This window comes from Ostrea edulis, chromosome 1 (assembly GCF_947568905.1).
Source record: "Ostrea edulis chromosome 1, xbOstEdul1.1, whole genome shotgun sequence".
In the NCBI taxonomy this organism is placed as follows: domain Eukaryota; kingdom Metazoa; phylum Mollusca; class Bivalvia; order Ostreida; family Ostreidae; genus Ostrea; species Ostrea edulis.
In genome coordinates, this window is record NC_079164.1 from 34,809,218 (window position 1) to 34,835,881 (window position 26,664).

The 26,664-nt window shown below is 36.3% G+C and overlaps 1 protein-coding gene across 1 annotated transcript; it reads left to right on the forward strand.

The window, feature by feature from the left end:
* The first annotated feature begins 485 nt into the window (after positions 1-485).
* Positions 486-26,018, forward strand: LOC125658532 (DNA replication factor Cdt1-like). Its single transcript, XM_048889813.2, has 10 exons — positions 486-6,594; positions 7,440-7,613; positions 8,370-8,599; positions 13,612-13,809; positions 14,503-14,642; positions 14,928-15,046; positions 18,093-18,281; positions 20,262-20,387; positions 22,751-22,952; positions 25,427-26,018. Exons 1-10 carry the CDS (start codon positions 5,815-5,817, stop codon positions 25,576-25,578), a joined length of 2,310 nt encoding a protein of 769 aa, XP_048745770.2. The 5' UTR covers positions 486-5,814; the 3' UTR covers positions 25,579-26,018.
* Positions 26,019-26,664: the final 646 nt, after the last annotated feature.

Genomic DNA, 26,664 nt, shown 5'->3' on the forward strand with positions numbered 1-26,664 from the left:
TACGGATATCCAAGGAATTTCGAAAGGGGGGAGACAAATTGCCCCCCCCCCCCCCATCAGCCATTTTTATAGGGTGCTAAACCTGGAATTAATCTTAATTAATCACATCTTTTTGTAAATTTGCTTCCTCTACATTCGTCACACACATACACACACACACACAGAGAGAGAGAGAGAGTAGGTGATACACTTTACTCTAGTGCGTTTCTACACGGTGATAGCAGGTGTACTGCATTTACTGTGATATGACAGTGCGGCGTTTTATTTAGGGTGTTTTGATAATTTAACACAATAGGCAGTGGCGTAGCTGGGCTAAAAATAATTAGGGACACCAAAGAAATCCACCTTAAACACATTTTGACTTGACAAGCAAAGAAAAAAAAATCAATAAAAAAACCCACGTAGGATATCCTTCTGACACTCCAAAATCCTATTTCATGGGCGTGGGGGGGGGGGGGGGGGGAGGCGACTTTACACTTCCCTTCTCACTTTTTTTTTTTTTTTTTTTACACTTTAGATACTTTGCTTGTATGCCATTTCCTACTGACTTCATTAATTAAGTTTCATGTATTTTCGTGTCTCCCGAAGAAAATTTTGAAGAATTTAAGATTCATGGCCTCTGGAGGGTCTTCCGACTGTAATGACTCAAAATTGTTTTATTTGTGAGTACTAACTAACAATCCCAATCTGATAAAAATGAGATCCTCCATCTGCTCCTTTGTATTTATAGTGTAGAGACAATATGAAAACAAAGGAGCGGATCGGGGATCTTATTCTAGTCAGATTGTAAAAAAAGCCTAACTTAAGGGGGGGGGGGGCACAACCATACTTCTTACCCCTTTGAAAAGTGTGGGGACATGTGCCCCGGCTGTATCTTCCCCTAATCCCCTGTACTGTGTACGACATACTGCACTTATGAACATTGCAATGGGGTGATCCTCTTCTAATATAAATGAGATATAACTATTTTCACCGTGAGAACATTTTTCTTGTAACTAACAATTTTATGACGGTTTAAAACGTAACTCGGTCCAAAAAAAATGTAGTACAGAGAGAATAGGTTATGTACATGCGAGAAATAATGCTTTGAGTGCTGAGAACCTGCATATTAGAATTGAGTATTTTTTTTAACCGTGGCATATTCTCATCTGATCAATCTATGTTAATTTTGTGTTAAAAAGGTGAGGGGGCACAAACCCACTTGTGCCCGTCCCCTTGTCCTACACCCTTGATAGGCATAAAGTATCCAGTGAAATGCTATAGTCTTCCCAAAGTTATCGTTCGCATACTCAATAATACCTCTATCAACACTTACTCATTTTTCAAAATTCTTGAAAAACGATAATGATGTGTAAATGAAATAAGCTATTGACTTCAGTTGCAAAAAATGTATGTAAATTCGTCGGTTTTAAGAAGATTCCACGCCTCTCTGTGACACAAGAAGTATTGTATTTAGACGCAGCTCTTTTATGTGTGTGTGTTTGATTACACAAGATCTATACATGTAAATAGAACACATTTTGAGAATGGAACTCCCCTTTTGAGAACTAAAATTTATGGTAGAACCCCTTTTTGAAAATTCCCTGGATCCGTCCCCGAAATATGCGGGGTTTTTTCCAGTTGTAATTGGTCATGGAACCTACAGTGGGTTTTCCTCAAATTTAATGAACTAGTTCTTACTTTTATTTTATTAACCGTGAAAAAAAAATTTACACATGGAATAAATTTGATAAGAGGAGCAGCAGGAACGATAACTCTGGATAAATAATGACCTGAAAATCCGTATCAACTCCTTTAAAATCAATCATTCAATCTGCTAAGAAAGGGAGGGGGGTCATTTTTCTACGGGGGTCATTATTTTTCAGGTATGACACGCAAAATAATGACTCCTGGGTCTTCTTTCTACAAAATTATCAAATTTTTCTACGGCTAGGGGGTCACTTTTCGATGTCGAAAAATGACCCCCGGTCATTATTCTATGGGGGTCAAAATTTGCCTTTACACCTGCTGTCCGTTTGTCCTGGGTCATGTTTTTCGGACCCTTTTTAACGGATGCATGTACAACTTTGAAATTTGGTCACAATATCTCCCTCAAGAATTGTAAGAGCGAGTTTGCATTTTAGCTGGATTGGTCTATCCTTAACCTACTTTAGGGCGATATGTAGGTCAAACAGTTTTCCGGACCCTTTTCATTACAGATACAGATATTGCCCTGAAATTTACACATAAGCTTCCTTTCAGAGAAATACAAGTTCAGTTTGCATTTCAGCTGGATTGGTCCGTCCGTCTGTGACCTACATTAGGACTAGAAGTAGGTCAAACAGTTTTCCGGGCTTTTTTTCCATCACGGATACAGATATCCCCCTGATATTTAGTCAAAGGCTTCATATCAGAGGAAGACAAGTGCAGTTAACATTTCAGCTGGATTGGCACACTATGACCTACAGCACTTTAGGGGTAGAAGTAGGTAAAACATGCAGTTTTCCAGATTTGTTTTGGTATGGTCACAGGTATTGCTCTGAAATTTAGTCACAACCTCCCTTTGAGAGAAATACATAATCAGTTCACCTTTCAAACATTTCAACTTAATTGGTACACCATGACTTACTGCAGGGCTAAACGTAAATCAAATGGTTTCCTGGACTTTTTATCATCAAAGATAGATATTGCATCGACATTTTGTCACAAACTCACTCTCGGAGAAATACATAATCAGGTCACATGTCAGATGGATTGGTACACCATGACTCACTTTAAGGCTTTTCTATTCAGAATGTGTGTTGTATCAATTCAGAATACACAATATGCTTCCAGGTTAGATTTCACTGTCCAACGGGCGAATATTGTACCGTTAGCGTTACTCTTGTTACAAACTTGAATTTGTAAATGTGAACTTCTTTTGCCCAATGGTTCTTGAGAAAAAGATTTTCCCTATATATTTATATGTAAAACTTTGATCCCCTACTGTGGTCCCATTCTATCCCAGGGGGGTCATGACTTTAACAAACCTGAGTCTGCACTATGTTTGGAAGCTTTCGTGTGAATTTGTACTTTCCTAGCCCAGTGGTTCTTAAGAAGATTTTAAAAGATTTTCCCTATATATTTGTATGTAAAACTTTGATCCCCTATTGATCCGTCCTACCCCAGGGGCCATGATTTAAACAAAAACTTGAATCTGCACTATGTCAGGAAGCTTTCGTGTAAATTTGTACTTTCCTGGCCCAGTGGTTCTTGATAAGAAGATCTTTAAAGATGTTCCCTATATATTTGCATGTAAAACTTTGATACCCTATTGTGGCCCCAGCCTACCACCGGGGGCTATGATTTTAACAAACTTGAATCTACACTATGTCAAGAAGCTTTCATGTAAATCTCAGCTTTTTTGGCCCAGTGTTCTTAAGAAGATTTTTAAATGACCCCATCCTATTTTTTTTATTATCTCCCCTTTGAAAGGGACATGACCCATCATTTGAATAAACTTGAAAGCCCTTCCCCTAATGATGCTTTGTACCAAGTTTGGTTGAGATTACCCTTGTGGAAATTCTCTAATTCTCTCTCTCTCTCTCTCTCTCTCTCTCTCTCTCTCTCTCTCTCTCTCTCTCTAGCCGACCAAACCTACTAAGTGAGGACGTCCTCACAATGTGTAGACTGAAGAGAATATACACAAACATAACATTCTAAAGGCAAAAAAGTACTATGTTAGGTATAGCTATATGGATACCTATAAAAATATCTAATATTCTTTTTCGAATTATGAAAAAAAGGTTTTTGAGAGAGAATATTGATAGTAAGGACATGTCCCCACATCACTTGTCCTCACTAAGCTTATATTTTGTATCTACATCTTCCACATGCTGTAGGTCACATTTATGAGGACGTAATTGTGAGGACCTTTTTTGTGTCCTCAAAGTGCAATTTTGTCCTCACAACTTCTCTCCATTGGTTGAAATTTGTCCTCACTTTACACGTTTTACTGGCACCCCCACCCCCCTCTCAAATGATGTGTACTCAGTTTCGTACTTGCGTATAGGCAGCTACTAAGTCTTGCAAGCTTGCACATCGGAAAGCCTCGGGAACCAGGCTAAGGCAGCTACGCGCCTGACAAATTTGGTATTAATCTATTCACGAGAAGCTCATCTTGGTACCCAATTATAAATTGCCGAAAATAAAATAAATGATGTTGCACGCTTTTCGGCGGCATGTGGCTTCTTGAAGAACGAGAATGGTATATACTGAATAAGGAGAAGGCCCCATTATCACTGAAAGCCCATCTTCACTCGATCAACACATCTTTGTATGCAAAGTCTTGGCAGTGAAAGACTGACCCACGAAAGGGTCCGAACAACAGGGCAAAAATGGACAGAAAGCTTTATTTGCCTTCTATCTAAATCGGAGGATCCAGATAAGTCCGAGAACTGTAGAGGAATAACTAATAATGAATTTAGTATTGGAAAATTATTTAAACCTAATATTGTATAACATACTTGACAAATCTCTGCTTCAAACTAACGTCATTCACAAATTCCAAGAAATCTCCTACTTCAGATCATATGTTTGGACTGAAATTTTTAAATCTACAAATATATCTAAAGTTTTTTGTGTTGTTTTTTTTGTTATTTTTTTCGCACGACATTTGGATAAGTAATTCACATGCTGGCATTATGTATAAATTACAACTACATGTATATGATATCAATGGGTATTTTTACAGATCTAGAATTTTAAAATCTATGTATAAAAATGATACATTAAATGTGAACGTAAACGAGAAAATGGCAGATTTTTTTCAAACCTGGAGGAGTTAGAAAAGGTGACGTCCTTAGTCCAAGTTTATGTAAACTTTTTATCAATGACCCCTCAAATATTCTAGAGGAAGTAGAAATAAACAAACTCTGCCTCGGTCACTTAAGATGGTCAAAATATTTCATGTCTAATGTATGCAAATGATCTTGCTTTGTTATCCATTTCCGAATCAGAACTTCAACATAAACTAAATATCCTCCATACTGCAAGTACAAATTGATTGAATTTGAGCCGGTCTCAAACGCAAACAACTAAATACATTAAGTGTCAGAGTCAAATTGAAAAGAAATAACTTTCCTTTGCTTTTTGTGGATTTTAACTACTTCCTTAAAGACCAAGAAAATAAGCACCGCCTCCAAATCTGCCAAGCCTGTTAACTCTTGTCAATCGGGTGAAATTAAGCTTCAAATTGGATACTAGAAATTGATTGATATTTAGTCACTAGTCCTCTTGTATACCTCGTGCAGTCTTTTGATGCAAAGTTTTCCGCGTAATCCAGAAACCTAGGTTTTGATAGGAAAAGTTTGGCTTTTTCATGTGGAGACACAATAATAGATGTAAATTTTGCAATTACATCAATTAATTATTATAATAGATTATAGAAGGTTATATATGCTTAAGAAAAGGAATTTACTCGGGCATTGATTTTGCTTCATATAGGCGTATAACAGAGAATACCGACCCTCGATGGAAACGTGTAATATTATATATATCCCTAATGTTTATGAAGTAAAAATTAATTATAAGTAAACACGTCATTGAAATCTTGTTTACACTCAGTTTTTGTAAGCGTTATTTCCCCTCGAGAAGGCCTGACTCTCAACTTATTGGTTCTAGATGAGTTTCTTGCGTATAATGATTGGAATATGGATCCAGAGGAAAAACGAATTCTTCGTCTAAACCAAACTCCGTACAGTGTCAATTTCCCCTACGAGAATAATGATATTGGAGTTGTCGCGAAACGGAATATACTGAGCTGACCGGAGCTTGCGTCTGAACTAGATCTAGTTAATGAAGGAACTGTCAGAAGATCCGAATGTCCCAACTGGGCGTCATGGAAGGGTCGAACAGACAAGAAATTCTCATCCTCAATCCGGAATTCATGATGTTGACTGTGTTTCTCTAGCATCTATAGTTGATCACATGACTTACGCACAAGCGGGAAAAACAACAACAATGGCGCAAGCACGAGTGACAGAGTTTTATACAACGAAGAAAAGAAAAGGTGATACACAGCCATCTAAACGACGAAAGCTGCAAACTTCTTCAGATGTTTCAGAAGCTATCCAGGACAGTCGTTTAAATACAAGATTGATGCAATCGTCTAAGACAGAAAAGAGTATTCCCACAACTGTAAACTCGGAGCTAGAAAATGTTTTGTTTACATTCCCTCATTCAGGTACAGGCACCAAGTCAACCACAGCTAAAGATTCAAAACAGAGAATAAGAAAAATCAAACAAATTAAAGGGCAACAAACAATTTCTGACGTGTTAGTGGCACGATCAGCGTCACCTTCAATAACTGAAAGCTCAGCCAGTGAGGAGGAGGTTACATTTGCCTGGGATGAACACGACGGTCCATTAACGCCATCAAAGAAAACTAAACAGAACAACGACACAAATGAAAATAATAAAGCATCTAGAAAGCGCAGTAGACGCTGCGAATTTAAAGATGGCGAGAAGACGCCCCAGAAAACAAGAAATGAGGAAACAGTTCGGGCACCAAGGTCTAGGAAGAAGTTGCAGCTGCGTGCCAATGTTATTGCATCAAGTGAAAGCTCAGAAAATGAGGTGAAATATTTAGAATTGTGTGTTTGGGACAACATATGATGATAAATGTATTTGTATAAAGTTTTTATTTAAAGGGACTGATTCACGATTTTAACCAAAATTTTGTTTTTCACTTTTAATGATCAAAATCTACTGTCTAATGTGTTTGAAAGATTTCACATGAAAATTAAGGTGATATATCATCACAGAAGCTCATTTTAGAGAGTTTATTATTTGTTTTGTAAACAAAGATTGCAGTATGCTATTGCTTACGAAATTTTCAAAAGAAATGGATATCGTTCTAAGTATTATTATGTCTTTCACATTTCAAGCATTTTTGGGGTGAAATGTGTCATCTAAAAGTTAAAATTTGTGACTATGCAAAATTAAGATGCATTATATTACAAAATCAATAGTTCACTTGTGTGTTTGTTTACATAAAAAGACTCGAGTCTTTGTTTACATAACACATATTTAAGGCTAAAATATTACTTTTATTCTTGCATTCAGAAGGTAAAAATTTTGGCTGTCAACATTAAATGAGCTATATTTGTAATGTTTAACATCAAAAATGAAAAATATTTTTATCAAAAATCGTGAACCAGTCCCTTTAAGGTATTTATACATCTTATGAAAGGTCGTAATGTATATTTTTATTGAATTACATTAAGATAATTGGTAACGTGTTCACACCATGTATTACAATACTTTGGGGGGTGGATGGGTGAGGTTAAAAAAATATTTTTTGATATGGATCATAAGATACACTGATTGATTGGTGAATCAGTTTTCTATTATGTAATGTGAGATCAACAGAATTGATTACTTTGATCATGTTGATATGATATCATGTTCATATTTTACAGGAAGCTCTAGATCTTCCTCCTACTACACCTCTCCCTATCTCGCCACTCCCAGACACTCCTGAGGTTGTGAGGCAGCAAATGAAAAAAGGTCCCCATGTCCCAACATCCTCTAAAGTTCAGTCAGCAATGGAGAAACTGAAAGAGCTTAACAAGGACGGCTGTACTTTGGAAAAGGCAATAGAGATCACCTATCTTCCTACTAAATTATTTTCAGAATTCGATGTTTTTCATTTAGTATACTTCTTAAATGTTCAATTTGAATGACGTTCTGTTGGATGTTTGATAAGTAAGAAACTTGATATGTTGACAGTTACCATTAGAGCAAGTGCAGGCACATGTATATGAGTAGATCCAGAAATTTTCTCTGTGCAAGTGGATTCCACTCGTGACTCCATGCATTTTTTAGGGGTCCAATTGGAATTATGGACTATGTCACATTTTATAGCTGAAGTGCGTACAAATAGTCAAAGATATTTATTACTTAGCCCATGGGTAGTGGATTCAGACTCTCCAACCCCCATACATGTGTGCCTGATAAAGCCTATATCAAAGAATTAAGATGTAGATGTGATTTAAAAGAAAATGAGGAATATCTGTAGGGTATTGGAAATTGCAGAATAGGATTATTAAAATCATCAAAAAATATTAAACAGCATTATTTGCATTTTTTTCTTTTAATAGATCAAAACATCAACAATGATCTGCATTTAATACTGATCTTTTTGCAGTGACAATGATACCTGCAGTTCAAAAACATACTCACTGGGCACTGAAGTAAATCATGAAAAAATCAGTGCTTGTGTTGTAAATTTATCAGTTGATACAGAGTTTCTGAATGGATTTCTTCTATTAATTTTATGATGTCTAAAGCTAATTGGCAGAAAGTTGATTAATTACTGAAAGTTTGAATTGCAATTTGATTTTGTTTAGGTTTCTAAAGTTGATGTGGAAGAAAAGCTGAAAAAATGTGGAAAACTAGAGGATTTGAAAGCCCAGCTTTTGCAGTTAAATGAGGCAAAGAAGGAGATGAAGAAAATTAGAGAGTCAAAGAGGAGACCCAAAGTAGAAATTCCGGACACCCAACAAAAGGCCCCTGAACTTGATAAATTTGAGGCAATAGAAGTGAAGGTAGAAGTTCCAGAGAAATCGGAACCTGTCGGGTATGTCACCATTATTGTAAAGTTTTAAAAAGAGCTTCATGTATGCACAACTTTCTGTCCAAACCAAAGAACAAGAAATGGAAGGAATATTTGTTATAGGCATAGACCACAACATTGAAAAAAAAAAACACTAATTTAAAACATTGTTATTTACTTCTAATGTACATAGAAAGCATATTTTCTGTCCATTTCCATAACGATGTCTCCCTTTCCTCATAAAGTTTATCAGACGTTGACTTTTGGGATAACTCTATGACTTTAAACCTAGAAAATCGGCATAGACAATTTGGTCTATCCCAATTACAATTGGCATAGACCGACGTCATTTGACATAGACTCCGTGTATGGTTAATTTTGAACACTGTTACATAGAGGGAATGTTTGCTACAGGATTTACTGGTCATGGTTCTTTAGTGGGTAGAGCATTCGCTTCGTAACTGAGAGGTTGTACGTTTTAGTCTTGCTTGTAGTGGTGTTCCACTCATCGATTACAATAAAAAATAAGTTGATTGTCAGCAGATTCTAAGTGCTCGATTATGAAAATTTTATTCCAATTAATTGGTTTTAGATTTTCTGTAGTTCTTGAAGAATATTCCAGTTGTGACCTATCTAATAACCTAAAAGTTTTGTTTATGGTAATGGTGGCGCACATGAAAGCTAAAGACAGAGATCTATATCCATGCCTGTGGAATAAACCATGTTCTCATGGTCGGATAGACATACTTTGGATTCAGACATATGCACGAAAGACCATCCATCAATCTTGATACCAGCAAAGCCATGTGTGAATTATGTAGATCTCTCTACAAAAACCACTTTCAAAGGCCAATGTTACATATACTCTGCACATCCATATCATATTTCCAGTAGGTGACAATAGATTCGTTTTTATTTTTTCTATTAGAATGGATTTCTTTCCAAATTTTTCTTTGCTGAATTTTGATTATGCTGGATCATCGTTAATTAATGACACATTACTTCGATGTACAGGGAAAACGTCAAACCTAAGATGTAAACATATAGGTTATGATTGCTTCTTTGCCAAACACTCAACATTTAGAAGTGAGAAAGTTCAGGTTCTTTCAGAGATGATATTGGAAACTGAAGTACCATTTAGTGGTAGGCACTGACATAATACAGAATCCTCACTGCTATGACCCTGATCATAGTTCTATATTGTGGTACTTCACCTACTGCTAGCTAGCTGGTGACATTTCAGTATGCTTGAAAAATTGTCAAAGGGATAAAAGAAAGAAACAAACCAAAAGACTTTCTCTTTAGGAAACAAAGTAACTTGGACAAGACAAAATAATTCAAAATATTTAGTAATTCTTTAAGGCCAAAAATGATGATTATTGTGTTTACACTAATATCCAAGATAGATAGTTATGAATTCGATCGATTTGTTTTTTAGCTCACCTGAGCTGAAAGCTCAAGTGAGCTTTTCTGATCACCCGTATTCCGGCGTCCGTCTGTAAACTTTTCACATTTTCAACTTCTTCTCAACAACCACTGGGCCAATTTCAACCAAAGTTGGCACAAAACATCCTTAGGTAAAGGGAATTCTAAATTGTTAAAATAAAGGGCCAGGCCACCTTCCAAGGGGAGATAATCATGAAAAGGTAAAAATAGGGTAGGGTCATTAAAAAATCTTCTTCTCAAGAACCACTGGGCGAGAAAAGATGAAATTTATATGAAAGCTTCCTTATATAATGCAGATTCTAAATTGTTAAAATCATGGCCCCCGGGGGTCGGATGGGGCCACAATAGGGGATCAAAGTTTTACATACAAATATATAGGAAAAATCTTGAAAAATCTTCTTCTCAAGAACCACTGAGCCACAAAAGCTGAGATTTATATGAAAGCTTTCTGATATAGTGCAGATTCAGGTTTGTTGAAATCATGCCCCCCTGGGGTAGGATGGGGCCACAATAGGGGATCAAAGTTTTACATACAAATCAGTGCTCGAGCTGGGCTTCGCCATTTTCGCCAATGGCGAATTTTTTTCAACAATGGCGAAAAAAAATTGAAAGTGGCGAAAATCCCCTTTTGCAATAAATTGTATTTTTAATCCTTTGTCAGTGACACATTATCGCCTGTTTGTTTATGCAGTCAAAATCTGTTTCTTCAGTCAACGCGTGCGACCGGAAATCTCGCGTCGCTCCAGTGCACACAGAGCTGGTCACAGCCTCAGGTAATTTATGGCTGCAAAAAAGTGGGTGATTATGTAATAAAGTACATCGGACAGCTGTTTACCCCGCTGTGGTCAATTGTTTAACATTTAAAGTCTTATTCATTATTGTGTTATCATCTCCACATTAATGTCAATTCTTAACCAGAGAACCGACCGCTAATTAAATTAGCCGTATTATTGTGTATAATGTATATATGAATACATCAATTGTTTGTTTTTGCGGCCAAGCTCGTTGATTACAAGATTTTGATTTTTATGTGTTTGATTTTAGTTCGAATATTTCATAAACAATGCGGTCGGTCACCATTGATATGGACATAGCAGTTTTAATAAATAATTTTCATTAAAGTTCGGTGCGCAACAGTATAAAAATGCTAATCTCATAAGACTATGCACCCCATTCTATTTTGACACTAAACTTGTAGCTTCTGACCCTAGTCAGTCTAAAATTAAAAAAAATATCTGATTGGTTTTACAGTCAACCCCACCTGCTCAAACATCTGATTGTGTCCAAATTACAAAATCTTCCATACAAAAACGGAAATTTAATAGGGAATGGTTGAGAAAAGACTCTAAATTGGGCTTGATGTTTTGTGACATCTGCATTTCGGGCAATGTACACAATTTTTTCACTGAGGGGTGTAGCATCATGAAGTTTATATTTATATGATTTATTATCTGAATTTTGATTTCCATAATAGAATTTATCAAACAAATCAACTTATCATTTCTGAAAGAAATGTTTAGGTATGGTAGCTGGATATGATTAAGTAATGTAACTGATTCAAAATGCTAAAATAAGTGTAATGAATAAAATAATAAATAATATGATGGAAATAATTGTAAAGCATGTGATTATTTGTGTCGCGCCACTCCCCGAAAAAGTGGCGAAAGGGAATTCTGGTCCAGTGGGAGCACTGATACAAATATATAGGAAAAATCTTTAAAAATCTTCTTCCCAGAACCACTAAGCCAGAAAAGCTGAGATTTATATGAAAGCTTTCTGATATAGTGCAGATTCAGGTTTGTTAAAATCATGCCCCCCTGGGGTAGGATGGGGCCACAATAGGGGATCAAAGTTTTACATACAAATATATAGGGAAAATCTTTAAAAATCTTCTTCTCAAGAACCATTGGGCCAAAGAAGTTCACATTTACATGAAAGCTTTCTGACATAGTGTAGATTCAAATTTGCAAAAACCATGGCCTCCAGGGGAAGGTTTGGGGCCATAATTGGGACTACGGTTTTACATGCAAATAGATATGGAAAATCTTCTGATATGGACCAAGGTGACTCAGGTGAGCGATGTGGCCCATTGGCCTCTTGTTCAAATTTTACTCCAAAAAAGAAACAATCTCATCACAATCTCCTTGCATTTACATTGCATATTGAACACAAGGGACTCATTAGTTCACCTGAGACGAAGACTCAAGTGAGCCTTTCTGATCGAAATTTGTTCGTCGACATCATTGTAATTTTTTCACATTTTCATCTTCTTGTCCAGAACCAATTGGCCAATTTTAACCAAACTTGACACAAAGCATCCTTGGGTGAAGGGGATTCAAGATTGTTCAAATGAAGGACTTTGTCTCCTTCGAAGGGGAGATAATCACATAAATGCAAAAATAAGGTGGGGTCATTTATAAATCTTCTTAAGAACCACTCAACCAGAAAAGCTGAAATTCATATGAAAGCTTCCTGACATACTGCAGATTCAACTTTGTTAAAACCATAATCCCCGGGGGTAGGATTGGGCCACAATAGGGGATCAAAGATTTACAAGCAAATATATTGGGGGAAAATCTTATGCAATCTTCTCAAGAACCACTGGGTCAAGAAATTAGAAATTTACATAAAAGCTTTCAGACATATTGCAGATTCAAGTTTGTTAAAATCATGGCCTCGGGGACTAGTATGGGGCCACAATAGGGGATTAAAGTTTTAAATATGAATATATAGGGAAAATCTTTTAAAATGTTCTCAAGAACCACTGGGCCAGAAAAGTTTATATTTACATGAAAGCTTCCTGACATAGTGCAGATGAAATTTTTTTTACATGGGAATATATAAGGAAAATCATGAAAAATCTTCTCAAGAACTAATGGGTCAGAAAAGTTTACATTTACATGAAAACTTCCTGATATAATGCAGATTCAAGTTTGTTAAAACCATTGCCCCCTACTGTAGAGTGGGGCCACTATAGGGGATCAAAGTTTTACATACTTTATATAGGGAAAATCTTTAAAAATCTTCTTCTCAAGAACCACTGGATAAGAAAAGTTTATATTTACATATTATGTACATGAAAACTTCCTGACAAAGTACAGATTTAAGTTTGTAAAAATCATTGCCCCCAGGCGTAGGGAGGTACCACAATAGGGGATCAGAGTTTTACATAGAAATATATGGTGAAAATCTTTAAAAATCTTCTCAAGAACCACTTAGCCAGAAAAATTTACATTTACATGAAAGCTTTCTGACATACTGCAAATTCAAATTGGTAAAAATCATGCCCCCCCCCCCCCCCCCCCCCCCCCAATAATAAATTTGTGGTAATTACCTACAGGTGGTGAGGTCACAATATGAGTGAAAAATTCTTGACGGAACGTAAAACAAACAAACAAAAACAATAACATTGTTCCATGCATGTATTTACACGAACATTTCACCCCACAATGTGAAAGCAAAGGTATTTAAAGATATAAATCAATTTATGTATGCATACTGTATTTTCACTAACTATTAGTTTCACTTAATTCTAGTATTTATGATGCCAGATTGTAAGTTCTTTGAGATTTTGTAATTTATATTTCCAGTGACAAGAAAGTTCCTGCTTTTGAGAGGTTCCATCACTTGGCCACGCCTGCCCCTCCTTCACTATCCCTCCCCTACAAGTATAAGTTACTGGAGGACATGTTCAGGGGCATGGATACAGTAGTCAGCATGTTGCACAACCGATCAGAAATCTGCACCTTCTCCAAACTTAAGTCAGCTGTCCAGGAAATGACAAAAAGGTACTCCTGGGAGGATGTGAGGGATGGAGAGACTGTAAAGATACTCAAGGGAAGGGTATTATTTGAACATACTCCAGGAAGGGGCTTGGGGATTGTTTAAACAATGCACAGTTTTTGAGAGAAGTTTTGCACAAATATGATCTGCAGATACAAATCTTGAAGTTCTCCAAATGCCCAATGTTCAGAAAACTGTAACCATTTAAATATTACAGAACTTTCAAACCTATTTTGTTCTAATCTTAAATTTATTGTGTACAGTTAAATACATGTATAGTAAATAAATTGTAAGTCTCGATGTTACAAAAATTCCTTTAAACAATCAAGAATGAAACAGGAATGTTTGGTAACCAGGCTATATAAATGAATAAACAGTTTTTAGCAGCTGGCTATCAATACATGTCTGTTTAGGTAATTGGAGAATTTTATGGTAACTTTTTTGAGACAGATGCACACGTGTAAAGTGCAATACAGTTCGATCTACAGTCAGTGGAATCTCTCTCTCTCTCTCTCTCTCTCTCTCTCTCTCTCTCTCTCTCTCTCTCCATATATTTATCTATCTATATATCTATACTCATGTACATTGTATATCAGGAACTCGGTGATATGCAATAGTTGGTATTTCAGGAATAGCTGTGTTGTCATTAAGATGAACTTTTGTTGATATTTTGATGAATAAGTTTGAGTGATTTACAGGAACTTTGAGCAAAAGAATGTAGGCCAGATTAAGACTGTGTATCCAGAGGCGTACACCTTCAGACAGGAGAAAGGCCTCCCTGCTTTTGGACAGAAGTTACATAACTATCAGCTGACTGTAGAACCTAAGCTTGGTGACGGTACATACTTTATCTCAGTCTTGACATGCACCACTATACAGGATCATTTGCTCAAAGAGAAAAAGTCAGAATGCCTATTTGTAACAATTACTTTCACTTACTATATGGTAAAGAAATATCATTTACTGAGATGTGCGAGCTATTTACATTTCCTAAGAGTTAATACAGATGGATTGATATTTATAACTTTTTAAGAAAAATTCCAAAGAATTAGTGTTTTGTTATCACATGATTACATGTATATCAATAGCAATATGAATCACTCAGTATCTGGTGTTACTACAGAATCTGAGAATGAGGTAACCACCAAGGCAGGAAGGAGGTGTTTTACAGTGAAAGATGTCCTTCAGAGGAAAACTACTTTTCACAGCAAGTTGATTTCTATTGTGAAAAATCATCACAAGGTAAATTTGTTGTAAGATTTAAAATGATTGAAATTGTCATGCTAGTATGCTTTGTGATAACCCATTTGTCTTTATGGAAATTGAATGAAATATGTACACTTGAGGCCAAAAAACTCAATTATATAGTTCTCAGTCTAATTTTGTCAAAAATAGATATGGAGGGAGGCTTTTTATCTAAGGGCTATTCCAGAAATAAATACATGGGGGGGTCGGGAGGCACCTTTTGTATATACCAAGCACCCATAAAAAAAAAAAAAAAAATTACCCCATGACCCATCAAATTAATAAACTCATTTTACAATGACCCATCTAATAAAAAAAAAAAACTAACCAGACCCACCACAAAAATATTTTTAAAAATGAAAACGGTACAAATCTCGCGAGGTTTTCGGGACAAACATTCTAGTCAATGACGCGGTAATGCCTGTGCGACATTGTATCACAGTAGTTCTGAAGAAACGATGTCACATCAACAATCAAAGGCATCTATGGCGGGAATGTTGGAAAGATTGGGAGTCCAAACGATGCTATTATCATGAAATGGGTATGGATATGTTTTTCCACGAATCGTTTGTCTTCTAATGGAGCCCGTGCCCAGAGGCCTCTATATCACCATCACACTGACTGATAAATATAACGCATCGGTACCCTCGTATAAATCAACTAAGGTTTGCCTATTTTTATTAGAAAACGGAATACCTATTGGTTTCAAAATATTCCCAAAATCGATGCACTGTAAACTGTAATAATCTACAGAACAGAGTTCGCCGCCATCACGTCCAAAGGGACCCTACTAAACGCGCCTCTAATTTGAAGAGTGCCGTAATGGAAAGTTATGCGCTGCAAAGAGCGACAACTCGAATAGTTCTATGTTACTTCCGATTTCGAAAGCAACATTTCGAAAGCACGTTTTCAATTTTCCCTCCGACGTTTTGTAACCAACACGACAAGAGCGACAATAAAAATATTCTGAAAACTCAACACCCACGTGGTACAAAATAAAACAATAGAAACTACCCACTACCCATAATAAATATTTTTTTAACAGTCCAACCACGGACCAATTAAAATATGAAAAAATACGACCACCCACACAAAAAAATATCATTTGCCGCCCGACCCCCCCATTTGATCATTTCTGGAACAGCCCTAATAGATAAACAGATATTTCCAGCACAAAACTTCCCACAGTGTGCAACTGTACTGGAAAACTTCCCACAGTGTACAACAGAATCACCATTGTGCCTTTTTGTATCTGTACATGTATCAGTCTTCACGAAAACATTAAAAACTTGCTGGCCAGTCGGACCAGTGAACTGTCTGAATTTACTGGCCCACAGTGAAATTTACTGGCCCCCTAAATTTTCATATGTTTATCACATACATTATGGAATGCATTGTCAAATTGTACAATTAATTTACTGGAACTATGGTTATTACTCGTATTCATATCCACCCTAAGACATCCTTTCTGTCGATAACAGAAAAACAACATCGTACACGGTATTTTCTCTCTCTTCGCCCGCAAACAACAAGAGACTACAAATTCACGTATTTTTCACAAACAGCCCGAGTGCACCTTAGGAAGTAGCCTTCTCTACCAACATGAAATGTAAACGATTGATTAATTCTACAAACTATAGAAATTGCATAAAATCAGAGATAACTGCAATTGACGAAGTTCATTATAATTGGACCATGCAATAAAGCAGCAATTTTCGGTGTGCGGTGCGATACAGAACGCGGCTATTTTTGTTGTTTCAACAAGTTCATTTAATATTCACGCGATCAACGTACAAGTTATCTTGACAATTACAATTATAGTTATCGTTTTTTACGAAATAAACAAACCACGATGTCCAAACACTTACTTTATGTGCTATTTTTTTTATTTTGATGGTAAATTTAAGCAAATAAGACGTTTAGAATATCTAAATCCAACATTATATCGTGCCACACTTTCTGTGATGTGTGTCTTTGGCTTTTGCAGTCTCATCTGAAGGACCGCCCCATTTTGTCGCCTCTTACGACAAGCAAGGGGTACTGAGAACCTATTCTAACCCTGATCCCCACGGGAGGTACTTTTATTGTATCAATCTTGATGAAAACGTGTTTGGATCTAATAACCTCACTGGCCAAATGCAGAAATTGAAACTGTTATTGAAACACAAATGTCGGGAACACCCAGATTTTGTCAGTTGTTTTTTTGACGAGAGTATCTCATAGTTTTTATTATTTCTGGACCCCAATTTCAATTCCATCCTGCCTGCAATCATATGATATGCCTTATAATGCATACATCGTTTCCTTTTCAAATCAAAGCCATGAATTTAATTTCAACCACGAATCTTTGAATGCATGTTCTTCGTGTTCCTTCACCAATTCCTCATGCTGTGTTTCGGAATCATCATATTCCCTTTCCAATTCGTCAGTAGCCCTTGGTTTACCAAAGAAGTTTTTTTTTTTCACGGCCATCGTAAATCTATTTAATCTGAATCATTTAAGCACTTCAAGTAAACCGAATAAGATGTTATAACCAAATACTTTTGTCAAACTCTCTCACGATTCCGACTGTACAAGTATTAGCTCATACTTCAAAGAATTCGTTCATTTACATGAATTGAAAGAGAAAAATCCAGGTCTCCAAATGGCAATCGTCCCTTTATTTTGGTCGCCAGAGATAACTGAAGTCGAAATTTCAACCATTTTAGTTGCTATTTTGAGGCTTGTTTTATTCATTCAAGTATAAAAATGGTTAATATGCATTGTTTGAACAGATGTGGGCAAGTGTGAGAACCAAGTGATTAAGTATTTTTAGGTCTTGCTTAGAGGCTTGTACAGTGAACTTGATACAAAGGACAATGTTTCATAAGCCTTTGATGTGGTATCAAAACTTTTGACCTAGTAACCTTGGACTTTGAATTTTTTTTTAAAACTTTAACCTTTTGAACTAAAGGGAATAGGTTAAGTAGAGTCATGCTTCCTGGCAAGCTATGGTGTCTTCTGACAACTTGTGTTTTATAGTTTAGTTGTGTATCATTTACAGAAATTCCTGTCATCTCTATCTCGGCCTCTCTCTGTTCCCGATGATAAAATTACCAGGTGGCATCCCAGATTTTCTCTTGATGAGGTCCCAGACATCTCGGTAGACTGTCTCCCCGAGGCACCGTTTGTAAAGAAGTATCAGTCAGCTAGAGACGTACTAGAAGACAATAAATCTAAGCTTCCAGAGAGGGTAAGAGGGAAACAATTTAGGAAATCTATTGTAGAAAATATGGCTATCCTATGATGTTAATCTGGATTTCGAATGATACAGCCAGAAATATGAGTTTTATAGGAAAGATGGTTCATAATTAGGAAAATCTGTAGTAGTATGAAAAATAAAGCCATCTATAAAAATTGTCTTTTTGTACCTTTCAAACTTTTTCTGTTTATTGAGAAAAGTAGGAGACATAATCTGTCTGACCCATTTGACTGTGGATGAAACTCCTTCGAAACCACTCATCATATTATTTTTAGCCCACCTGAGCTGAAAGCACAAGTGAGCTTTTCTGATCGCCTGTTGTCCGTCTGTTTGTAAACTTTTTACATTTTCGACTTCTTCTCCAGAACCGCTGGGCCAATTTCAATCAAACTTGGCCAAAAGCATCCTTGGGTGAAGGGCTTTCAACTTTGTTCTAATGAAGGGCCATGTCCCTTTCAAAGGGGAGATAATTACAAAAATGCAAAAATAGGGTGGGGTCATTTAAAAATCTTCTTCTCAAGAACCACTGAGCCAGAAAAGCTGAGATTTATATGAAAGCTTCCTGACATAGTGCAGATCCAAGTTTGTTAAAATCATGGCCCCGAAGGGTTGGATGGGACCACAATAGGGGATCAAAGTTTTGCATACAAATATATAGGGAAAATCTTTAAAAGTCTTCTTCTCAAAAACTACCAGGCCAGGAAAGTGGAAATTTACATGAAAGCTTCCTAACATAGTGCAGATTCAAGTTTGTTCAAATCATGGCCCCCAGTGGGCTGGATGGGGCCACAAGAGGGGATCAAAGTTTTACATAGAAATATATAGGGAAAATCTTTAAAAGTCTTCTTCTCAAAAACTACTGGGCCAGGAAAGTTGAAATTTACATGAAAGCTTCCTGACATAATGCAGATTCAAGTTTGTTAAAATCATGGCCCCCGGGGGTTGGATGGGGCCACAATAGGGATAAAAGTTTTACATGCGAATATTTTTAAACATGAGCCAAAGTGACTCAGGTGAGCGATGTGGCCCATGGGCCTCTTGTTTAAATATTGTGGTATTGTTAGTCACCATATGCAGTTGATCATATTGCGCCGCCATTTTGATTCGACAAATTTTACAAGATTTATGAGACTTTGTTGAATTTGTACATGCTACACTATAGGAAAACTTGTGGACGCAACTCCTCAGAAACTGCTTAATGGATTTTGTTCAGTATTTGTAGGATTGTCAATCACCATATGTAGTTGATCACATTCCGATTATGCCATTTTGATTCAACAATTTTTACAGGAGTTATGGGACTTTGTTGAATTTGTACATGCTACACAATAGGAACATTTTGTGGATGCAACTCCTCAGATACCACAATACAGATTTGGTTCAAATTTGGCAGGATTATTAGTCACAATATGTAGTTGATCATATTCCACCACAATGATTCTACAAATTTTACAGGAGTTATGGGACTTATTTGCTTCAACTTTTTTTTATTGCGGCAGCAGGGACATACAGCTATGCTCAGCAATCTTGTTTAACTACATTGTTAAAATGTGCATGTTCTAATGAGTCTGATAAATTTTCTGCCACCAGTAATGCAGATCATAAAACATCAAAAAAGGAGAACTACAATTTACAATACTGGACATTTATAAAAGTACATCATATAAAAAATGTTGGAGAAAAATCCATTTTTAATAAATATTCTCTAAGAACAATGTGTTGGCGTGGAGCAGAAGTCAGTTGATTTGAAATTGCCTTCCAGTAGATATTTTCATACTGATGAAGGTGAAGATAAAACTTAACTTTCTGTTAGATAATTTGGGTACCCATGAATTTAAGATTGCTTTTAAAAATCAGGCTTGTGATTATGTGAAAGTTGTAGTTGATATTGGCAATGTGTGTGTTAGTAGAACACACATTTTAACAGTGTTATAAGCATCATCAGTATTAATTTCATGTTTTGTTTTGTAGTTGAAAAAAGCACTTCACTCAGTAGCTATGGAAAACGCCAAAAAGGAATCCCCCAGCCATGTAGAGTCGTCAACATCCAAGACTTCTGCACAGTTGCAAGGGGTGCCCAAGTCCTTGTTAGAAAAAGTGAGTAATGGAGGACTACCAGAATTTCCTGCAATGAAGGAAACAATGGAGTTTTATCCTTAGACAGGCATATGTAAGATACTCTTGTACATACTGTATGTATTTTCAGTGTCAACTTGTTGTCTGCATAGCACAGAACAAAACAAAGGAGTTTGTACTCATGTATGTTAAGTCATAAACTTCTTATCTACATAGTACACACATGCACAAAATGAATTCCAGATGATTTTCATCCAACTTGGAAATTAGAATATAGAAGGATGGTCGAATACAGATGACACTTGATGAGCCCGGAAATTAGAATATAGGAGAATGGTCGAATACAGATAACACTTGATAAGCCCATGTGACTGCAGAAAAACTTAAGGCTATTCCAGCAGGGGGGGGGGGGGGGGGGGCGCAGTTGATATTTTTTTGGATGGGTGGGGGTGATTTGGGAAAATGTATTTGTAGTGGTGAGTTGGGAAAATGTATTTGTAGTGGTGGTTGTCTTCTAGGTTTAAAAAAAAAGGGGGGGGGGGTGCTAGTGAATTATGATAAAAATGAAGACATTACAGAACCTGCATCATGTTCCGAAATTTCTTTTATTATAAAAGAAGAGGAAGAAGAAAAGCAGAGCCATCCTACAATTATGTACAAAAAAGATTGATAAAAGGGCAGATAACTCTATTCAAAGTAAATGTTTCAGTTTGTGTAGAAATGACAACAATAATAAATGAAAATGAAATGTTTTCTGTTGGAGTGACATGATTAGAAGTAACACTTTCTCCAGATATGATCTGTTAAGGGATATGTTTAGCGAACTCAGAAGGGAACGAGAAGAAAATTATGCACGAGTTAACAAAGAAGTTGCAGCCATAAGCCCACTGAAACGTGATTCCACATTTTTATCATCCAATGGCTTAGGCAGTTATTGTCAGGTCTTTCAAGGTAATAATTGTACCCGCATTCATGTAAAAAAAATTTAGAATGCCCGAATTTTCTCAGAACTTTGTGATATGCCACATGTGTCTAAAACACCAACATGTACAAGCTGTTGTTTTAACACATAGGTCAATGTCAAGGGTAAGGTTCGAACCTACAACACTGCTAGAAGACCAAATGCTACACATTAGGCCACTACGTTTATATAGTGTAATAATTTTGGTATGAGTGAACCTTCTCTGTTAACTATTAAATTCAACATGCTTAGGATGACATTACGACTTGAGTTTGGCTAGAGAATGGATCACAAATTACAATATCAACGTTTGGCTTATCTAAAAAATAGTTGCATGCACATATGATTAAGACCAATATGAACTTGTTGAAACTGAACTCTACTTTTAAAGGAAAATCTTAATATACAGGTGATTTCAGTATTGAATTATTAATTCTATTTGTATGGGTGGTGGTGGCAGGGGAGAATCTATTTGTATGGGTGGTGGTAGCAGAGGAAAATTTAATTGTATGGGTGGCTGTCTTAAAAATAAAGTGCCTCCCCCTCCCCATATTTTTTTTGCTGGAATAGCCCTTATTGATTTCAAGAATTCGAGTTTATAAAGAGTTGGCTAATTCTGGAAATTTGGTACTAATGGATTATTCAATGTAGCTACTCAGGTTCTTGTGACAAGACCAGATTCCATTCATATTTTATGAAGGCTGAAATTAACCCTCTTAATTATCACCTGTCTTTCCCGTCTTTAGGGTAGGTTCCTAGTCCTGGACCTACTTGTGATTTCACGCTACTAGACCCCTACTTTAAGTTATAGCCTCCAAATTAACATCCATACCCTTACATAATCAGTAACCAGGTTGGATATCACAGATGCATAAATCATGTATAAACACCCAATTAACAATACTCGCTGCACATGCAAGTTAGTTCGATTTTTTAAGGTCCCCAAAAGACCAAAAGTTTAAGAGATAAAGAGTAAATGTGAGTAGATACTTGTACATGTAGAGGTAAAGATCTGGACTAAGACCTCACTTTGAAAGATCGAAGTTCAAACCATTAAAAGTCACCTACATATGCACATCAAACTCTGTTTTTATGAAAACTAAATTAACTATAGCTACAGTGTATGTTTCACTGTAATTATGGATGATTACACAGATAGTTGTAACGAGACATTAACTTAAAATAAGTTTTAGTAAGTTTAATGGTTTTAAAATGGAAATGGGGTCCATATACTTTGCTGTCAATGAAGATGAACTGAGTACAGTATATTTGTCACATTAGGACAAATAAGGGTTTGAATGGCAATTGAATGTCTCTCTTGTGTCACTGAGACCTTCCTGTACAAGTTGGTACAGTAAATGTATATTTACAGTACATGTTATGATGTAGAGAAATGTAATTATAATAATCAAATGACTTTTAGATTCGAGCTAAAGAAGCACAGAAGCAGGAACTGGCCATGATGCGTGACCCTGTGGAAGATAAGAGGTCACTTATGATTCATCGTCTTCCAGAAATGATGAGAATACTCCGTACTCATTTTGTGACAGAAAAGAAACCTGCCCTTCTAATGGAAAATGTTGTACGCAAACTGACTGATAGCTATAAAACTACTATACGATCTGGTGAGTTATTTGTCTTGATATAGTGGAAGTCAATCTGCTACAAATTACAAAGTGGGAAATATCAACTCTCCTTGTATTTTTATAATATATTTTTGTATATTATGGTACAGCGACGTCTGTACGTCCGTCCGTTCGGGGTTTTCTCTTTATAATTTCATTTCCCTTTCACATATCATGCTGAAACTTGCTGTGTAGCTTCTTTGTGGGTCACTCTAGATCACACTGCAATTTTGATCCATTTCGACCTTTTTTCCAGGAGTTTTGCGCCTTTATTTGGAAATAATTATTATATGGAGGGTACATAATTTGTCTGCCCTACTCCTCCCACAGTTTTCAAGTGAGAGCCTTCTTATTATGCCCCCCTTCAAAGAAGAGGGGCATATTGGTTTGCACCTGTCGGTCAGTCGGTAGACCACATGTCCGCTCAATATCTTGAGAACCATTCACTTGATGATAATGATATTTCATATGTGGGTTGGTTATGAGTAGAAGAGGACCCCTATTGTTTTTCGGGTCAAAGGTCAAGGATCAATCTACTCTGGACATAGGAATATGTCCGCTCAATATCTTGAGAACCCTTTGCTTGAAAAACATCAAACTTAGCACACTGGTACATCCTGAGGAGTAGATGACCCCTATTGATTTTGAGGTCATATGGTCAAAGGTAAGGGTCAAACTGGGCATAGGAATATACTGACCATTCAATGTCTAGAGAACCCTTTGCTTGACAGACATCAAACTTGGTACACCAGTACATCTTCGGAAGAAGATGACCCCTATTGATTTTGAGGTCACAAGGTCAAGGGTCAAACTGGACAGGAATATACTGTCCGTTCAATATCTTGAGAACCCTTTGCTTAATAGACATGAAACTTGGTACACGGGTACATCTTCAGGAGAAGATGACCCCTATTGATTTTGAGGTCAAAGGTCAAGGGTCAAACAGGACATTAGAATATACTGTCCGTTCAATATCTTGAGAACCCTTTGCTTGACAGACATCAAACTTAGTACACGGGTACATCTTCAGGAGATGACCCCTATTGATTTTGAGGTCACATGATCAAAGGTCAAGGGTCAAACTAGACATGGAAATATACTGTCTGCTCATTATCTTGAGAACCCTTTTCTTGACAGACATCAATCTTGGTACACTGGTACATCTTCAGGAGAAAATGACCCCTATTGATTTTGAGGTCACATGTTTAAAGGTCAAGGGTCAAACTGGACATGGAAATATACTGTCTGCTCAATATCTTGAGAACCCTTTGCTAGACAGACATCAAACTTAGTACAGTGGTGTATATTCAGGAGGAGATGACTCCTATTGATTTTGAGATCACATGGTCAAAGGTCAAACTGGACATAGTAATATACTGTCCACTCAATATCTTGATAACCCTTTTGCTTAACAGACATCAAACTTAGTACACTGGTACATCTTCAGGAGAAGATGACCCATATTGATTTTGAGGTCAAAAGTCAATTGTTGAACTGGACATAGTAATATATTGTCTCCTATAATTTAAGAATCATTTGCTTGATTGACACCAAACTTGGTACACTGATACAGCATAAGGAGTAGATGACCCCTATTGATTTTTAGGTCACATGGTCATTTCACTCTTGACATAGGAAGATATTGTCTGCTCAATATTTTGAATTGATGATACTACTATCAATTAAATGATGTGTGTGTATAACCCTTTTCAATTTTGCACTATGGGGGGCATATGTGTTTTACAAACATCTCTTGTTTTGTGGAGTGTTTGTATGGGTATTGAAGATGTGCATGTAGGATGGATTTTGATTTTCTACAATTTTTGAGAAAATTACAGGTTGTTGAACTATTTGGAAATTAATATTCTATGGAGGGTACATAATTTGTCCGCCCAACTCCTCCCACAGTTTTCAAGTGAGGACCATCTTATTATGTGGAGTGTTTGTATGGGTATTAAAGATGTGCATTTGGAAAGGATTTTGATTTTCTTCCATTTTTGAAAATATTACAGGTTGTTAAAATTTGTCCATTTTGAGGAAATCTCTATTTTTAAGCTAAGACCCTTTGTTCATATGAGAGTTTGTCACAGCCTCATGATGGCTGATAATACCTGAAGCAAAGTTATACAAATTATAGCACAAGAAAAACACCCATGTAAGCATTTCATGGGCGTATTATGTACCGTTTGCGGTACTCTTGTTTAGTTATATTACACCAAGTCGAAAGTATTTCCACATAACCTTTAGCTAAGGTGGGATTAAGTAAACCTGGAAGGAATGCCATTTATCATGTGTTTAACCCCACTTCATAAAAATAGATATAAACATACATGTATGTGTGTGTATGTATACTCGCACATTAAAACTTCTCCTGTTTCAGATACATGTACAGTAGCTAGATATATATTTCTTTTGTTTCAGATATAGATATAATGTGTATATATATATATATAATAAAATTTCCCCTGTTTCAGATGATGTGGAGGTCCATGTTAAACTCCTAATAGATCTCGTCCCAGAATGGCTAACAGTGGTGGAGATTAAGAAGGGGAAATATCTGAAGATGGACAGGAACATAGAGATGGCAGTGCTTCAGGCCAAAGTTTTGAACATGGTTAAGTCCTAACCTCATTTTCTTGTACATGGGCATTGCATGATTTAAGCTTTATCATGAGTTTATATTTTTTTTTTATTATTGTACAGGGAGGTTTCTAATGTTTAGGATTTTTTAACCATGTGTCTTATTTTCACCCTCAATATATGTTTTATCGAAGTGAATTTTAGGGAATTTTTAATTATATATCATGTATTTAATTGATAGTTTTGATTTGAGATTGTGGTTTATGATTTGCATGGTTATATACGAAGTTTTATTCTTGATTTTTAATTAACTTGACAATGATGGTTCTGATTGTGAAAGCAAATATTATCATACGTGGTGATGATTTTTGTATTGCTAGTGAATAATGGCTTAGATTTATTTTTTGTGCACCTCAAGGTATGTTGGTTGGGATTTTTGTTGGAAGATCTAACTGATATTAAATAAATATTGCAATTTGAATTCTTTCATTGTGTTCTGTGCATAACTGATTTGTGTTTGACATGAACTACAGCATTTTGTAGAAGCTTCTGATAATGAAGCAAGCCATTTTAGAACTGAGTGGGGCAATTACTTATATGAAAGCCTCCATGACTATTCTATGATTGATGATCAATATTATAATTTATTGCAGTACTGACATTGGGATTATATCGTTTAGCATGTGATATCGATATGATTCTATGTGATGTTATGCAGAAGTTGATCGACCTCAACAGCATTTCTTTTTTATGTGCCAGTCTGTTAGCATTTTTGTTTGGCTCTCCTTGCAGTCCTTACAAATTTTTGATTTTTCTGCCTTTGGTAAAAAGAGGGAATGTTGACTTAAGGGGGAAAACAAAACGATGTGAAACGCTGATGCCCCCTTATGACAGCAAAGTTGATAATGACCAAGGTTTTCAAAAGTAAGTCAAACGAGGTTGAAAACTTGCGAAGAAAGATAAATCTTGAAACACTAACTGTTCAAAGGTAAAGGCGAAGGTTAAAGTATTCCAAAACTAGGTCAAGGTCATTTTTAAAGTCATTTTGATAAAGATACCAACATGTTTGGGTAATTAATACATCATTTAAATTACACCCCTGCCTGTGATATGATACTAGTATGTATTTTGC

What these genes read in the sequence shown, in the direction of transcription:
- LOC125658532 (XM_048889813.2), top strand. Translation starts at nt 5,815, where the DNA reads ATGAAGGAACTGTCAGAAGATCCGAATGTCCCAACTGGGCGTCATGGA. An exon ending in ACGGCTGTACTTTGGAAAAG is followed by an intron (nt 7,614 to 8,369) that starts GCAATAGAGATC and finishes GATTTTGTTTAG; the next exon opens with GTTTCTAAAGTTGATGTGGA. An exon ending in AGAACCTAAGCTTGGTGACG is followed by an intron (nt 14,643 to 14,927) that starts GTACATACTTTA and finishes GTGTTACTACAG; the next exon opens with AATCTGAGAATGAGGTAACC.